The 18,484-nt window shown below is 43.4% G+C and overlaps 1 protein-coding gene across 2 annotated transcripts in view; it reads left to right on the top strand.

Annotated features, from left to right (window-relative positions):
- The window catches only part of LOC119963440 (serine/threonine-protein kinase 32B-like), a 411,699-nt gene that overhangs the window by 239,998 nt on the left and 153,217 nt on the right, over positions 1–18,484 (top strand). For both annotated transcript variants that reach the window (XM_038792576.1, XM_038792577.1), the window contains one exon: positions 8,327–8,500. In XM_038792576.1, the coding sequence (XP_038648504.1) occupies positions 8,327–8,500 (174 nt within the window). The remainder of the gene's footprint in view (positions 1–8,326; positions 8,501–18,484) is intronic.

Here is an 18,484-nt window from a genome sequence, read left to right as displayed (position 1 = left end):
CCCTCTCCGAAGTTCCCGTGCAAGTGTTTACCCAGCAAATGCCCAGAAGTGCTAATTTCCTCTGGACAATAGCACTGGGCTGGCTGCAAACCATCCAACAGAAGTCAGTTAATTTGCTAACTTTGGATGGTTCTGCCAGTTTTACCCTGACAGTTACTCTGAAAGAATTCGAGGGAAAGAAAATCGCTTCTAACCCCAGACCGAGCTTCCTCGGACACACCGTGGGACCCACCACACCACCCCCATTCCCAACCCGACCCTTCACGCTCACCCAATCCAACCTGCCTCCCTGTGCGACCTGGTCTGAACAGCCGGACCGGCAGCCCCACTCCTGGCTTGTCATGCCACCTTCCTGCCCCTTCCTCGCTCTCCTGGACTAATCCCAGATTGATCCAACTTTGTTTCAACACCCCCTACCCCTGCCTCTGCTCCAACTCAACCCCCCGCTCTCTCTGGTCTAACCTGAATGCACCACCTTCCTCCGATCTGACCAGTCACTTCCGAACTGAGCCCACTCTGGTCCGGCCCCACCACTCTGGTCTAACCTCCCCTGCAGGACTGACGCTCCCCCTTCCCATCCACAACCCCCGCCTCCCAGATTCAGCCTGAGCCACCCTCCTGGTGTGACCCGGTCCGGTCACCGCCCTACTGGACTGACCCTCACCCTCCTGAACTAACCCCCCCTCCTCATCCCGACCGTCCCTTCAGCTGGATCCGACCGCATCCCCCCAGCTGACCCAATCTGACCGTGAGCCCCCCCCTGTTTGCTCCCTCCCGAGTCTGACCACCCCTCCTGGACTGACACTCCTTACCCGGGCTGACACTCTGCTGCCAGAGTAACCCCCCTTCCCTTTCGACTGACATCCTTCCCATACTGAGGCTGCCCCCCCCGGCCTTGACTGACTCTCCCTCTTGGACTGATTGATTTCCCCCACCCCTACCAGATTGATTCTCCTCACTCCAGTCTGGCCACCTATCCCTCCTATCCGACCTCACCCACCTCCATCCTCCAGTCTGACCACCCCATTTCCTCCCTCCCACCTCTCTGGTTAGACATTCTCCCCACATCCGGCCTGGCCCGCTCCCCCCTCCTCTCCATTTCGACCACCGGTAACACCCTTAGTCTCCCCCTTGGTTGTCTGAACTTTGAAACTTATCAGTCCCCATTAAATTGCCCCATTCAACCCCTCCTTTAAGGCAGCTCCTGCCGTAAAAAGGGTAGTAGCTTACCTTACTGCGCCCCAGCTGCACCACACGGATGCAGCCCTGGGCGCACTTTGCTCCTTTTGTCTCACCAAGACTGAGCGAGGAAGGTTGTGCGAATAGGGGGTGGGATTCTCCGTCCCGCTCGCCCCGTTTCCCGGCATGGCGCATCCCGTCGACAGCGGGATCCTCCGTCCCAGCAGATGGTCAATGGGGTTTTCCATTGTGGCCATCCCACGCCATCAGGAAACTGCCGGCAGATCAGAGGATCCTGCCGATGGAGAATCCCACCCAGGATATTCGGAATCCCAACAAAGGTAAGTCTGGTGACAGTGACACTCCGACAGAGATTGGCAATCTGCAAAAGTTACAGGTCCATGTATTTTCAAATAATCTCTTTGATGTAATCACATTGTATTTGATGTAATCACATTTGGCAGCACGGTAGCATGGTGGTTAGCATAAATGCTTCACAGCTCCAGGGTCCCAGGTTCGATTCCCGGCTGGGTCACTGTCTGTGCGGAGTCTGCACGTCCTCCCCGTGTGTGCGTGGGTTTCCTCCGGGTGCTCCGGTTTCCTCCCACAGTCCAAAGATGTGCGGGTTAGGTGGATTGGCCATGATAAATTGCCCGTAGTGTCCTAAAAAATAAGGTTAAGGGAGGGGGTTGTTGGGTTACGGGTATAGGGTGGATACCTGGGTTTGAGTAGGGTGATCATGGCTCAGCACAACATCGAGGGCCGAAGGGCCTGTTCTGTGCTGTACTGTTCTATGTTCTATGTTCTATGTATGATATCAATCTAATCTCGGTAAAAGGATGGCACGGTGGCAGAGTGGTTAGCACTGCTGCCTCGCGCCGCTAAAGACTCGGGTTTGATCCCGGCCCAGGGTTACTGTGCATGTTTGCATGTTCTACCCTTCTCTGCGTGGGTCCCACCCCCACAATCCAAAAAAGATGTGCAGGGTAGGTGAATTGACCACGCTAAATATCCCCTTAACAGGAAAAAAAGAATTGGATACACCAAATTTTAAAACAAAATCTAATCTCAGTGCAACTCTGAATTGTAGCATAGCTACAGACATTGGTCAATCTCTACAAAACTGCAGAGCAGGACTGCGCTCTGGTTGAGTGCTGATTGTGAATCTGGTACAGGAACTGCTTCACAGTTTGCCACACTTCGCAGCCAGGAGAAACATATATTGTCAAAATAACTGGGCACATGTGGTGAATGTTTACCTGTATTGTGCGTGCAGGCATGGTACTTTGTGTAAAATTTAGTAAATGTGATGTTAGGAAAACAAAGGTAGGTTTAAGGGATTTATTTCTATTCGCAAAGTTTAGAAATAATGTTTAGTTTTAAGTGGGTTTAATTTTAATGTTTCTGTGCCTGGAAGGGTAAAATTAAATGAATAAAATAAATGAATAAAAGGAATAAAACCCCCCCTGAACTTGTAAAACAAAAAGCTGCGACCGTTTTAAAAAAAAAGCAGCGCATACATGCCTGATCATCGGCGCGCATGCGCATTTTGGGTATGCATGCGCAATGCGGCCGCATTGTTTTACATGTTCACAGCCATTTTGAAGGCTGCTTGCAAGCGGTGTATTAACAGCCGGGTGATGCGGCTGTTGTGCACACATTTGCGTGATCGGGAGCACCACGACGGACGGCTCCGCGACCCTCCCGACGCCCGCCCGTGACCCACCCGTGGGCCGCGCCCCCGAGTTCGGCAATGCCTGGTTTAGTGAAAAGGTTTTGTTGAGAAGAATTTATGGAAGTGTAAAGAAAGGGTTCTGAGTTTAAAAGAGAATTGCAGCAACTAGATTTAAAGTGGAACAGCAGAGGGGCAGCACAGTAGCATTGTGGATAGCACAATCGCTTCACAGCTCCAGCGTCCCAGGTTCGATTCCGGCTTGGGTCACTGTCTGTGCGGAGTCTGCACATCCACCCCGTGTGTGCGTGGGTTTTCTCCGGGTGCTCCGGTTTCCTCCCACAGTCCAAAGATGTGCAGGTTAGGTGGATTGGCCATGAGAAATTGCCCTTAGTGTCCAAAATTGCCCTTAGTGTTGGGTGGGCTTACTGGGTTATGGGGATAGGGTGGAGGTGTTAATCTCGGGTAGGGTGCTCTTTCCAGGAGCCGGTGCAGATTCGATGGGCCAAATGGCCTCCTTCTGCACTGTAAATTCTATGAAATACTTCAGAAATAAATGAAAGATTTGATGCCATTTTCATACAATCTGGGAATTGAGAGTTAAAACAATTGTGAATAGTTTGTACAGCCATCAAGACAAATAAATCCTAAAGAGATTGCTGTAAAATCCTGGACTAGATGTACTGTTGAATGAAGTGCGGAATCTTTGTTTAAAATGTCATTTGAAAATCCTGGCCTGAATTTCGAAATGCAAACCAGAAGGGGAAAGCATTATTATGAAAGAAGCTTTTAAAGTGTCTTTTTAGGATGGTTTTGCAAACTCTCATGTGACAATCATCTGGTGGGAATTCTGAGTAGAAATCCACAGACACTAACTTGGGTTCAGATACCCTAACTTGAGTGTATTTTTGACCACAATCATAGAATCATAGAATTTACAGTGCAGAAGGAGGTCATTCGGCCCATTGAGTCTGCACCGGCCCTTGGAAAGGCCACCCCACTTAAGACCCACACCTCCACCCTATCCCCGTAACCCAGTAGCCCCACCTAACCTTTTTGTTTGGACACTAAGGGCAATTTAGCATGGACAATCCACCCAACCTGCACATCTTTGGACTGTGGGAGGAAACTGGAGCACCTGGAGGAAACCCACGCACACACGGGGAGAACATGCAGACTTCGCTATGAAGCAACCCTAACTCATCTTCTGTACTTAAAAGGCAATTTTAGATTAATGAGACCATTGTAGTTTAAAATATATTTTGTCATCAGTGTTAATCTTAAAATCTGTGTGTATTTGTTAAGTGAAGGGTGAAGTAAAGGAGCATTGTGTAATAATCCAACTTTATTGTCAAAACTATTTAGTGGTCCTGTGACTCTGTTCCTCCATGATTTATGCAGGAAAATAAAAGTTACTTTGAGTCAGGGTTCCATTCTGGGATCTTTCCATCCAATTATAACATCAACTGGGATCGTAACAACAGCTACAAATGTATTCTCATCACCACACGTTTGGCCAGTTGGCAATTTCTATTGGATGACGCTGATCTAATTCTTACTAGTGTTGTGTATGTAAGATTTATACAATAATTAGTAGTATAATTCTAGTATAATGATGTGGTGTTTATTGAATCACTAACAGTGTAGTCTTTTGTAACATCAAAAATATATTCTATTGGAATGGTACCAGCAGGTGGTGCATATCAAATCATTACTGGTGTGATGTGATGATGTGATATTTATGCAATATTTGTTAATCTCTCGCCATTTGTGTGGCACAAATCATCATACGCGGGTCTGAAATCTCTATTTCTGGCAAATAACTTTATTTGGATTCTTTTCGTAAATTCAGATAATTTCAATTGTCTTTCCTGTCAGCTCTGCAAAGCACAATTTTGTAATAAGTCAATATTAGTAAGCTTTCTAATCAATGCTTATCATCCATATACAAATTGTGTGTGAAGGTGACCAATCCCTTACATATGGAAATCTACATTGCAGTTCAGGTACTTGTTGATTCAGAGAATTGCTATCAATTTCTGTAATCATACGTTGAAGTTTAAAAGGGCATTGCCATTTTGGCACTCTGCCTTGGATATTGTATCAAGCCTCTTTGCAGACAAAGGGTGTTTTGATAATATCCTAAATGTAAATGTTACTGTGACATTCTCTGGCAGATCATAGCTGGTATTATGGAATGATTAACTCTTGTTAGAAGCTGAACTGAAAATGTAACAAATATTGTACAACAGTTTATATCGGATTAGTTGAGGCATTTCCTTTTCCTTCCATCAGTTTTTAATGGTGGTAAGCAGATTATAATAGATTCTACATGGAACCAGCAGTGATAATAATTCTGATATTCTGGACTAACATTGTACCTGTGAATGAAGTACTTAACCTTCAGACTTAGAGACCAGAGGAGAGTGTGTCCAGCCGGCACAGCAGACCACAAATGATAAATATAAGAAATCGTCATATTTTATGGTTTGTATTTTTGCAGCAATATTATTGAAACGTAGGTTAAAGTGCTTACAGACAAAACGTCTGCTAGAGCGGGGTTAAAAGTGAGGTAATCAGTGATTTTGCAGGGGAAGTGATTTGCTAAAGATATTAAAACCCACCTTACATGTTTGAAGATGGAGAGCGAATGCAATGTTGTACCAGTTTGACCCTGTTGGCACATCTTATGAGACAAAAGAATGCTGTGCGCTTTGAGTGCAGTGGGTGTGTCTAATGGGAGGGGCCAGGCCTGTCTGGACAAAGGAGTTGTTTTCAGGGTTGTAAGCTGAGCAGAAAGTTTTTAGCTTGTTCCTCAAAATAAAAGATATCTCCCTTTAAGGACTATGCACCAAGATTAGCAAGTGAACCCTGGTTGTCAACTTTATACATAAGTGGTATTCAAAATATATGGGTTGCTTAGTTGGAATGTAGAGGCAGGTTTCAAGAAGCAATTACTTGTTGATTCAGAGAATTGCTTTCAATTTCTGTTAACTATAACATTATATCTTTCTTGTTAATGTGTTTAATTCTGTGTTCAAATTAAAATGTGTTTTAATATGAAAGCTGTCTCTGGTCAGTGTTATCACTCCTGTGGTGTAGTAATATTTCCTCACAGCTTTACCAGTTGCAAATAATTGGGATCTAGTCTGGGATCTTAACTAAAATTGGTGTTCTGGTCCAAACCCATAACAGGGTGAAAACTCCTTTCTTTTTTAATTCTTGCTCATCTGTGGAATCATGTCAAAATTTTCATGAAAAATTAACATACAGAGTGTGTGTGAGCAACACGATTGTACAAATGCAGCCACTTGGAATGACTGTATATGTTCTCAGGGTAAGAGATTTACCCAACCTCTTGAGAAATGGCATGAGTGACTAAAAATGGCTGTTGATGCTATTTTTCCAGGAGCTTCCGTTACTTGCTGCCAAAGGTATGCCGGGGATCAGGAAATCCCTGCAGCAATTCAGGCATCAGTGTTACAAGATCCAGACTAATTTAGGCATGTCCAGGACTTCTCCATTAAAATGAGTAGCACATTTTATTTTTAACATGAATGAATGTCTCTTTATATGACAGTTACTTGATTATGTTACGAGACCCTGGGCCACTCATCCCGGAGTCACAACATAAGTGAATTAACCACAAATTCTTAGAAAACTACCCAAGGGCAGCACGGTGGCCTAGTGGTTAGCACAGCTGCCTCACGGCGCTGAGGTCCCAGGTTCGATCCCGGCTCTGGGTCACTGTCCGTGTGGAGTTTGCACATTCTCCCCGTGTCTGCGTGGGTTTTGCCCCCACAACCCAAAAATGTGCAGAGTAGGTGGATTGGTCACACTAAATTGCCCCTTAATTGGAAAAAAATAATTGGGTACTCTAAAATTTTTTTTAAAAGAAAAGAAAACTACCCAAAATATTTGGCCCTTGGCTGTCCAATAATTACAGTCACCAGGTTTGTAGGTTTAAACACAATTACTGTTTATTTATAACAAGGACAAATATGATATACGCAGTAAAAATGGTTGCTTAATGACAAGCTAATACCTAACTCCCCCCTTTAACTGCCCCATGATGCACCCACACACAAACACAAGGCAGACAAACACAGATGGGGGAAAGGGGTAAAATAATAAGGATTAAGGTCAAACAATAAGAATCCTTGCTTCAGATGAGGAGTTATTTGGTGCACTTTCTTCACAGTATGAGTGCGGATTAAAGTCTCTGGTTTGCAGCCTGTAATGATCTTCCATGCAGTTAGCAATATCTTGCTGACAGCATTTGCAGGAGAGGCCTCTGGATTCACATCAGCTTGTTCTGCAGAGAGAGTTATCAGGTTCTGGTTTCTGCTTACATCAGCCTTTTTTGCAGAGAGAGTTGTTCTCACAGGGACTTTTGGTGAGAATTAGCTGGTTATTTCTGGAGAAAACACAGAGAGAAGGGGGGGGGGGGGGATGGAGAGTTTGTCCCTTAGCTGCCAAAGTGAAACTGAAAGCTCCTTACGTCTCTGAACCAGTTCAGTGGTTTCAAAACCAAGCACTATCTGTTACCAGGAAGAGCACAGCCTTTTAGGTCAATTCATCAGCCATCAGTCACATCAATCAAAATGAGTCATCACTGATTGCTCCTGTTGCTGTAATCCTCTGCTTGAATTAAAGCTGCAAGCCACTTGTAAACTGCTTTGCCTGAAAGCCACAGGTCCATTAATCATCCATGGATCAAAAATGGAACAGCAAAAATAAAAGAAAGGGGAAAAACAGGAACAAACCAGGAACAAACAAGATTACACCACACCCTTTTATTTTATTTTTAAATTTATAAACTTGACCAATAGCTTCACAACCAAACAAAGTTACAGGCCATTTATACTCCTTCATTTTCTGGCTAGAAGCCTCACCAGCTTGATAATCATTGTGTGAATTAGGGAATGCATTCCCAACACCACCACCCTCTCCCCCCCCCTCCCACTCCATGATTTTCAATTCAGTAAAATCTTCCCCGTACAGTAACAAATCAGCAGAAACTATCATTTTACCTCAACTGCAATCTCCAAGAATGCACTCAGGTCAAAGCAAATTACTGCGGATGCTGGAGCGGGAAACAAAAACAGAAAATGCTGGACAACCTCAGCAGGTCTGGACAAAGTGTCGCACAGACTCAAAATCTTAGCTCCGCTCTCTCTCCACAGACCAGCTAAGATTGTCCTGTATTTTATGTTCTTGCTCCAAGAACGCCGATTATTTTGTTTTAGCACTAACACCCAAAAACATGTTTCAGCAGATTCACACAAGATCTATTCCAAAATTGGGATAATTGTGACTGCCACTTGAGTTGAAAAAAGTGAGTGGATGACCCATCTAACCATACTCAAAGGTGTTGTTGCTCTGATTTTTCTCCTCCGAGTTCATCTTCAGTTAGAGAAGAAAGCTTACTGTTCATGTTCACGTTTGAAAAGAAGTATATACTTTTTTTTTCAGGTATTCGTTCCAAGATGAGGAAGACATGTTTATGGTGGTTGATCTTTTGCTGGGTGGAGACCTACGTTATCATTTGCAGCAAAATGTTCATTTCAATGAAGAAGCCGTGAAACTCTATATCTGTGAACTTGCTTTAGCCCTCAACTACCTGCAGAGCTATCATATCATCCACAGGTTAGTAACGTTTGAAATAGATAGTTAAACGCCTGCCTTGTTGATTAGGTTTTTAGTATTGAACCAGCTTTGTTTGCCAGCTATGTCTTAGTTGGTAGCACTTCTGCCTCTGATTCAGCAAGTTGTGGGTTCAAGTCCATTCTTGGACATTAGGACAGAAATCTAGGCTGACACTACAGTTTTTAGGGAGCGCTTCCATATTGGAGGTTACAGGCTGGATTCTCTGGCCATCCCATGGCATGCCGGTGGGGAGGTGGCCCCCTGTTGGTCAATGATGGGATCTCCTGATCGCATTTATTCTGTACCCATTTATAATCTGGCAGCTCCAAAATATTATTTATACTTGAGAAAATACCAAGAGGTTTAAATAACGCCTCAAATAAATAATTCATTTTACATGATTGAATGCCTTTGTGTTTATGACACTACAGATTAATAATGTGAGGTGTGGTGATATTTATCTCGCTTTGTGTAGGAAGCAAAAATGAGTGTGAAATGATTTGTATCATGAGGCACCAGAAAGAGATTTAAACTTTTTGGCTTCATTAACTTTTAAAATGTCATCTCTCCTTACACCGCCATTTGAAAACCTTCATGTCAATTTAATGAATCATATCTTTTGTTTATTCAGAACAAGTGGGGTTAAGGTTAGGGTTGGAGTTCAGGATTTGAAATCATGGGCCAGATTATTGCAGAGTTGCGATGACTCTGGACTGGAGGCCTTTAAAATAGGTGGGCAGGAGCCGAATGCGGAAGTTCCGTCCCCATTTCCGAAGACCCCCTGTTTGCCGGAGGGGGAAGGGTGTGAATCACACAGGTGGGGACCAGAACTCAGCTGGGCCATTTGAAATTAGTGCTGTGTAAAATTAAACCCCATTATTGCTGTTCCAAGGGTTTGAGAAAAAGTTGTGGGAATCACAAATTTATAGCGGAGACATAAGCACTCTTGAATGAATGACAAGGCCTGTTTAAACTATCATGATCAGAAGCTATTTAAATTCCCAGCCCTTTAAAAATAAATAAAACAGTTGTAACTGTCAGAGTGAAAAAGAAGATGCTCTTTGCTGAACAAAGAACAAAGAACAATACAGCACAGGAGCAGGCCCTCCAAGACTGCACCGACCATGGTACCTGCCTAAACTAAAACCGTATGCACTTACGGTGTCCGTAACCTTCCATTCCCACCCTATTCATATCTTTGTCTAGATGCTCCTTAAATACTGCTATTGTGCCTGCTCCCACCACCTCCCCAGGCAGTGGGTCCATACATTTACTACCCTCTGTGTATGAAGTTTGTTGATTAACAGGCCATCTGATTTAGGGTTTTTTAATAAATACCATTTCTTTTTGCAGTTTCAATAGATTTAATTGTTGACATTTTCTCAGGGCTGATATTATAGCTGATCTCATTATGAGTGCTGAATTTCAAAAGTGCTAAAATCACTTAGCCTCACCTGGGTTGACTGATTCATATCTTAATTAACAGATCCAAGAGGCTATTAAAAGATTATCTATCTTTGATGTAGCTAGTGAATAAAAGTTTGTTTATTTTTACAATGGATTGACCAATTGAGGGAATTTAAACATTTTGAATGGGTTTCATGAATTAGAGCTTTTTCAGAGTGAATGTGTGAGAGCTCGCTTAGCTTGTTAGACATGGCTCTTGAGGTCAGCAAGGCGGTTATGCGGGTGCATGGTGGTGTGTGGGATGTGAGGGGCAATGGGCAGAGGGCCTAACAGCCTTTAAAACAACAGGGACCAAGTTGCAAAGAACCAAGGCAGGCCTTCTAATCAGCCCGCCTTGGCACCTCACCCACCTCGGTAACCATCTTTGAACTGCCTCCTACTAAATCACAATCCAGTCCCCCAGGGCAAAATTTGTGTGTGCTATGGTAGTTTGCCCAGAGATGGGTCTACTGATTCAGGAGATTTCCTGACTTGAGTTTCCCGACTCAGTGGTGAAACTATGGCCCCATGTTCATCAGATTTTATGATCTGGTACTTGCAGATGGCTCGCAATTGTTTTCTTAAAATAATTACTCAGTAGCCAATGGTTCATCTGCATCACATGGCAAGAAAGTCTAATATCAGCAAACAATTGATGTCTGATGTTTGGTGCAGCAGGGTAGTATGGTGGTTAGCATAAGTGCTTCACAGCTCCAGGGTCCCAGGTTCGATTCCCGGCTGGGTCACTGTCTGTGTGGAGTCTGCACGTCCTCCCCCTGTGTGCGTGGGTTTCCTCCGGGTGCTCCGGTTTCCTCCCACAGTCCAAAGATGTGCGGGTTAGGTGGATTGGCCATGCTAAATTGCCCGTAGTGTCCTAATTAAAGTTGGGTTACGGGTATAGGGTGGATACGTGGTTTTGAGTAGGGCGATCATGGCTCGGCACAACATTGAGGGCCGAAGGGCCTGTTCTGTGCTGTACTGTTCTATGTTCTATGTCTTCTATGTCTAGTTTGTTTGCCCATGATAGACTGTAGGGGGAGATATTGGTCCTTGTCATGTCTGTATTTTGGGTGAACAAATTGGCACTTGGTACCAAATTTGGGACGTGGTCTCGTATGCCCATTTGCCCCCCAATAGTGTGCCAGCTGCCAGATTTGAAGCTGGCAGCTTTTAAGTGTTCCAGATGCTCAAATAACATTGTTCAATGAATATGGAAATAAGGTCAAGAAGCTTGAATAAAGTAACAATTTAAGAACTGGATAAAATAAAGTTTGAAGAAGGGGATGGAAGAGGAATTGATATGTGCAGCTGTCCAAAAGGGGTTTAATATGCAGCTTAGCTGAGCAGCAGGACAGACAGATATTTACTTAAGTGAAGTGGGGAGTGATAGAGTATGGAATTTTATGTGTTAAAACTGCAGAAAAAATTAGTTCAAAATGGAGACAAAAGAATACAGCTCCCACTTATATGCGAAAAGCCTGGCTTCTCAGATGAGTCTTTCAGACTGAAGGGGATCAAAAAAGAAATATGATATATGAGCACCTGGGTAGCTCTGTACCAATAGGTGGTGGAGAGGAAGGAGAAGAGAGGAGAGCAATAGCTGGCAAGGAAGGATGACCATAGTCACACCTAGATGGAAAGAAATACTCCCCAAAAGCAGAATTCTATGCTAAATGCTGCTGATTGAAAACCTCAGAGAAAATCTATGCTGAAATGAAGAAAGCCTTCCTAAATGTAATGATAACTTGTGGATGGTAACTATTTGCTGGATATAGCTCATGGGATTATACTGTATGGGATGTTGTTTTGGGACAAGGAACATTTCTCAGAGTTCTGGGAAGTAGATAAATGGGAATGGGATTAATTCCATAATATAGTATGCGCTGCAGCCATTATTGTCGTTAAGTGTAACCTTTGTTTTGTATTGTGGCCTTTCTTGTGTGTTTTTATATGTCAATAAACATTGTTTTATCTAAATGGTTACAACACGACTGGACCTCTCCCTACTGGTTTGCATATCTTTCCTCATATTACACAAAATTAAAAAATACACTCATAACAGCCTGCATTTCAAGATACTCTTTTGCGTATCCTCTCCACCACCTCTCATACCCTACTGAAAAGACAACCTTCCTGAAATTCTTCGGATGCACCCACCCCCTCCCTCCCCAAATGGAGAATGTATACACTCCCACATGCTACACCAACTCCTTTTGGTAATCCCCACCCGGTTTTACAGCTCTCTATCACTCTGCCTGGGATTTTATTTCTTCATCACCCTTGATCTATTGTATTTGATTTCTGTCCCCAACTCCTTGTCCATCAGCCTTCTTCTCCAACCCCCTCCCTCCATTCCATATCGCTCCTCCCTGTCTCTCTTCCCTCTGCCTCATTTGCCTTACACAACATCCTGTGCCCTCGACTCCCCCTCTCCCTCTTTCCTCCACCTCCCTCGCAGTCTCCCTCCACCTGCCATTTCGCTTCTTCCCTTTGCCTTCTGCACTTATGTTCATTTATCTCCTCACCTCTAACCCTCCTTCACCTATATGCTGCACTTAGTGTTGACTCCTTATGTACAATACTACAGAAAATTGACTCCCATGGACAATGTTACAGGTGATTACCTCACATTTACAAACCTCCCATCAAGTACATCAGCATGTCCTCACAGGAGATGACATTTAAAAAAATGCAATGATATGAAGTTTTGGATGACATTAATGTTTTAAAATAATGAAACAAACTTAACATCAGTGATTCACCATTTAAAAATTACAGAATTAAAAGGGAAAAGAACAGTGCTAATTAATTTTGAAATAACCAACAATTTTTAACAATGGTGTAAAGGATCTTTTTAAGCCCTGATCAAAGTCCTATTATTATTTTATTCTAGACTGCCAGCTGCTTACCTAGGTCAAAACTACAGCCACTCAAGTTCACAGGTTCTGCTGCTAGTGACTTGTAGAAAGGTTTCCTGTGAGCTTTTATCTCCTCCTTATTTGACATCAAAGTGAAATATGCTATACTATTCCTTTTTTTCAGAGAAATTTCCTAACATGTTGCCCACAGAATGTCCTTACGTTTACAGATCTATCAGACTCTTCCAGCTAATTTTAAAAGTTATGCCTCAAGGTCAAAGTTCATTGAGCGTCCTGCCATTTTCAGGCAATTAGGGTGGGCAACAAATAATGGCCTAGCCACCTTATGACGCAATACATTAAAAAAATTTGAACACTTTTGATTAATTTAAGGCAAGATACTTACATTGGTGAGCTTAAATATATTGACCCTGGAAGTACCTGATGTGCATCTCAAGTGCACCTATTTCTGCATGGTGAAGTACAAATGTGTAGAGATCCATTACATTGAATCCCTGCCAACTTTTGTGTTGCTCAAGGACTTCTGAGAGCTGCACCTGAACTGAACTGGAATGTCCAGAGCAGACAAATGTCATAATATACATCCATGTATATGATGGAGTGCAGACAGGCAGTGATTGACACACAGGATGACCAGTGAGCACACAGAACACAGCAGCCAATCACCAGACAGGACACGACCACTATAAAGCCAGAGGGCACCAGTTTTCCCGCTCTCTCGGGATCCAGCCTCTGAGACAGTCAGAGCTCGTGAGCAGCAGCTTGTGCAAACACCATGTGGTAGTCAGTTAGTCTGGTCAGGCTAGCCTCAGGTCTCCAGTCAAATCAGCATAGTGTCAACCCACAGTTAAGCATGTAATATTGTTAATTGTTAAATAAAATCATGTTGCATCTCATCAAGTGTTGGAAGCCTGTCTCTCTCTCTACACTGCATCAAACGCAGTCCACATAGACCCAGTTTACCCAACACATCAACAAATACATCTGTTCAGACCAAAGGCTTGCACTATGTTTTTAGTAAACTGGACAAGTGGGAACTCCTGGCACCTCGCACACACGCACAGATGTCGGGCGAAACACTGTGGCTGATATGAAAATTTAATGTAAGTTATCGACAGGAGTAAGAGGCCGATAGACGGGAAAGATTCGCTTGCGCTAAAGTGAGTGGGGTCTGGGCTGCAGCGACTGTGTGCACGTGGTGAAACTACACGAGCTGCAGAGAACGGAGATTTCGAAGTCTGCTGATTCTCCATGGGCCATTATGCAGACGAAAAGTCAAAATTATTCCTGCTCTTTTTCAAAGATGCATGGATCAAATTCTAAGAGGGTTGAACGGAGTGCAGTGTTATTTAGATGGCATACTCATCACCATTCCGAGTGAACAGGGACACTTAGAGAATTTGGAAGCTACTCTGAAGAGGTTACAGAGCGAAGGGGTTAAAAAGGAAAAGTGTGATATTTTCAAGACATCGATAAATCATATCATTAACAAAGATGGTTTACAGGATATACTAAACAAAATGGCAGCAATCGCAGAAGCACCATGTCCTCAAAATTTGACACAATTAAACTCATTTTTAGGATTGATCAATTATGGTTAATTCATACCGAATTTAATAACAAGATTGAATCCTTTACACATGTTGCCATGTGTCAAACAGGCATGGCACTGTTCAGAGGCATGTGAGAATGCATATAATGAAGTGAAAGAAGCTTTACTGAAGTCAGAGCTGTTGGTTCATTCGCATCCAAAAATGAAGTTGCAATTATTTTGTCGTGCCTTACCCTATGGGATTGTTGCAGTCATCCTGCACATTATAGATTCAGGAGAGGAACGACCGATAGCATTTGCTTCAAGCACTCTTACTGGCGCAGGAATGAATTATGCTCAACTAGAAAAAGAAGCTTTGAGCATCATTTTCAGTGTAAGAAGGTTCCACCATTACGTTTATGGGCACTGTTTAACCCTTTTGATGGATCATCAATCCTTGACTCGAATCTTTGGGTCATATAAAGGTATACCTTCTTTGGCTGTTAGTAGATTGTAAAGATGGCCATTGATATTGTTGTACAATATCTACTATTGTAAGTCAGAGCAGCTTGCAAATGCTGATGCTTTGCCACGATTACCATTACAAGCTAAATATGACCTAGAAGAAAAGTTGTCAATACTTTGTCTTTCTCGCTCATGGATAGTGTACCTGTGACTTCATCTCAACATCAAAGATATACAAGAGACGGTAATTGATGTGTTGGGTGCTCTGGATCCGCGAAACACATACAGGCCACCAACACTTAAAATAGTACAACACTATTTTATTAAACTATAAACTGCTGAACTATATACTATTACTGTGGGTTACACAATGTTAGATTAACTAAAGACCTGTGTCTGTCCTAACCAGTCGAATCACTGAGCACGTGGTGAGAATCTGTGCTGTAAACTATAAGCTCTTGTGCTTCTGAAAGGCTGCGTCCCGAATGAGCGGGAAAAGTGATGCCCTCTGTCTTCATAGTGAGTGTGTTCTAACTGGTGATTGGCTGTGGTGTTTGTGCATGTTGATTGGTCCTAGTGTATGTCCATCAGTGTGTGTGTCTGCACCATGATATACTGATGTATATTATGACATTGATGAGTCCAGATTCTCTTTCTGAGGAATTTTCAATGCCTATAGTGACAGATACTGAAATAACTATTCAAGAAGTACCATCTACAGAAAGGAATGAGGACACATCTGAGGTCGCAAGTAGCTGAGTTCAAGAATGTCGAATTCTACTGAAAAAGAACAGATGGCTACCACAGGGACTACCTTATTGAAGTGTATATATGTTTAGAAAAACATATCGGGGATCTGTTGTGTCAATGTTAATTGTTGGTGTTGCACTAATGAAGTGAAGTGGGAGCGATTTATTGTATCTGGGAAAGCATTCTTGCTGGTTCTGTGCCACATGATGTGCAGTGACGTCAGCAGATCACGATAATGATTGTATTGAGAAATACCCTTAATAAACCTCACATCGTGTTTTACAAGAATCCAGAGTGTGGGCACCTCCATACCTTTTCTCTTAATGGCAAACCAGAAACATAACACAACGGAAAATTCAAATAAAAATGCATGTGGACTTCGAAAACAGAACGTAATAAAAAACTGTATTTGTTTAATTATCAGCTTACATCCGAGGCGTCAAAGGGATCAGATTGAGATTTTCAAAATTATTAGGGGTCTATCAGGTTAGGTGCATTAGCCATGATCTATGTAAGGGGTTACAGGAATAGGGCGGGGGAATGGTCCTGGGTAACGTGCTCTTTCGGCGGGTCAGAGCAGACTGATGGGCCAAATGGCCTCCTTGTGCACTGTTAGGATTCTATGGATTCTGTGGAAAATGTCGATCCACATAAATGGATTACTTTGAGTTAGGAAGTTGGAACATATATATGTAGGTGAGCACTCAGCTGGATTCGGATTGAAATTTTGATGAAAGGTCATCAACCTCAAACATTGGCCAGAATTCTACGTTGCTCAGGCGCATGGGCACCCAACCACGGAATGCATAAAATTGGGTGAGAAGACATTGGGCGCACAACTCGACATTATCATGCCTTCGCACAATATTTCATGCGGCGGGCACACATTTTAATAATAAGCTTTATTATTGTCGCAAGTAGGCTTACATTAAGACTGCAATGAAGTAACTGTGGAAAGCCCCTAGTCGCCACATTCCGGGTTCACAGAGGGAGAATTCAGAATGCCCAATACACCTAACAAGCACATCTTGGGCAGCATGGTAGCATTGTGGATAGCACAATCGCTTCACAGTTCCAGGGTCCCAGGTTCGATTCCGGCTTGGGTCACTGTCTGTGCGGAGTCTGCACATCGTCCCCGTGTGTGCGTGGGTTTCCTCCGGATGCTCCGGTTTCCTCCCACAGTCCAAAGATGTGCAGGTTAGGTGGATTGGCCATGCTAAATTGCCCTTAGAGTCCAAAATTGTCCTTAGTGTTGGGTGGGGTTACTGGGTTATGGAGTTATGGGGATAGGGTGGAGTTGTTGACCTTGGGTAGGGTGCTCTTTCCAAGAGCCGGTGCAGACTCCATGGGCTGAATGGCCTCCTTCTGCACTGTAAATTCTATGACCGGAGCACCCGGACGAAACCCACACAGACACGATGACAACCTGTCCACTGAAATCCAAGAGGCCAATTTAAAATTAAAAAACAGCAATTGACGTGGACTTTATGTTGCCTGTCTGCCTTAATGGTTATGGGGTAGGCGGACTTTACGTTTAAACTGCAACTTTAATCCAGGGCAGCACGAGGGTCAGGGCTCAGAATGAATAATCATGTCTGGGGACTGAGGTCTCCGTATGATTGTGCTGCCTGGACAATTGTGGCATTGTCTTTTCCACTGATAATTATTTTTCACAGGACAGAAGTTCCCTCAGACAGTTCCCCAGCTGCTGTCCCTCTGATGGCGTGCATTGGAAGCACCAGCTTGTACCCTCCCCTTTCTCGGTGCCTGTACCCACCCCTAACAGTGGGCAGCCTTTCACAGAGCATGTTTCACCCTGGATGGCCGCAAATTGGCCAACCAGTGTAACATTGTGTTAATAACGTGGTCTCGATCGGGAGTGGGATTTCACATCGGGCGCGCCCCGAACATAAAATTCAGACCACTGACTACTGTTGTTCAGCATGGCTTATAAATTTGCTCATCCATATTTGGGTGAATGTATACTCATTCTTTTTTATTTCCAGCAGAAATTCTAGGAGTTGAGAAGGAGAACAGGAATTGACTGCCTGTTTTCTGGAGCACTTCCTACCTATGCTCACTCTTGTTGTGTCAAGGAGCCAGTATAATTGCAGCAAGAAATGTGACCTGCTAGATTTCAGAGGGGACTCAACAAAATTTAGTTTATAGTATGGCAGTTGTGATGTGACTGCTTAGGTTGTGTAGAAGTACTTACAGTTTTTAGTTGTACTAATCGTTCAAGACAGTAAATGCGTTATAAAAATCAAATCAGAACCTTGCTTAATCTGGCATTAGTTGAAATGAAATGAAAATTGCTTATTGAGTAGGCTTCAATGAAGTTACTGTGAAAAGCCCCGAGTTGCCACATTCCGGCACCTGTTCAGGGAGGCTGTTACGGGAATTGAACCGTTCTGCTGGCCTTCCTTGGTCTGCTTTAAAAGCCAGCTATTTAGCCCAGTGTGCTAAACCAGCCCCTATGATCAGAAGCTATGATCAGAATAATAATGCAGAAATTAAGATAAGGCAGGTTGGCTGTTTGTCATACAGGAGTTTAATCAAAGTAAAATTAACATCTTAATCATGTTTCCTTTGACCTTTCAAATCATTTTGTAGAAGCTGTCAGATGTTCTTGCTTTATTTAAAAATCCTTTTCTCTTTTAAAATGAGAGTCTACATTGACTGCATATCTTGCCTGATGATATGATCAGAGGGTTATGCACAGGAGCCTGGAGCTGCATTGAGTGCCAATACTGAAGGTTTACAGCAGAGCTTCTTGAAGCTTTTCGTCCGCGGACCATTAGACTTGGCAAAAGACCCCGTGGGCCACCTCGTCCTATCCCACCATTTCCATCAGTCACACACAAAAAAACCTCATCAGAATTTCTGGAAGTTGTGTCCAACAGGTTGATGTGA

The sequence above is a fragment of the Scyliorhinus canicula genome, chromosome 3 (assembly GCF_902713615.1).
Source record: "Scyliorhinus canicula chromosome 3, sScyCan1.1, whole genome shotgun sequence".
Taxonomy (NCBI): domain Eukaryota; kingdom Metazoa; phylum Chordata; class Chondrichthyes; order Carcharhiniformes; family Scyliorhinidae; genus Scyliorhinus; species Scyliorhinus canicula.
The sequence above is the reverse complement of the archived record's forward strand: the minus strand, read 5'-3'. Positions and strand labels throughout refer to the sequence as shown.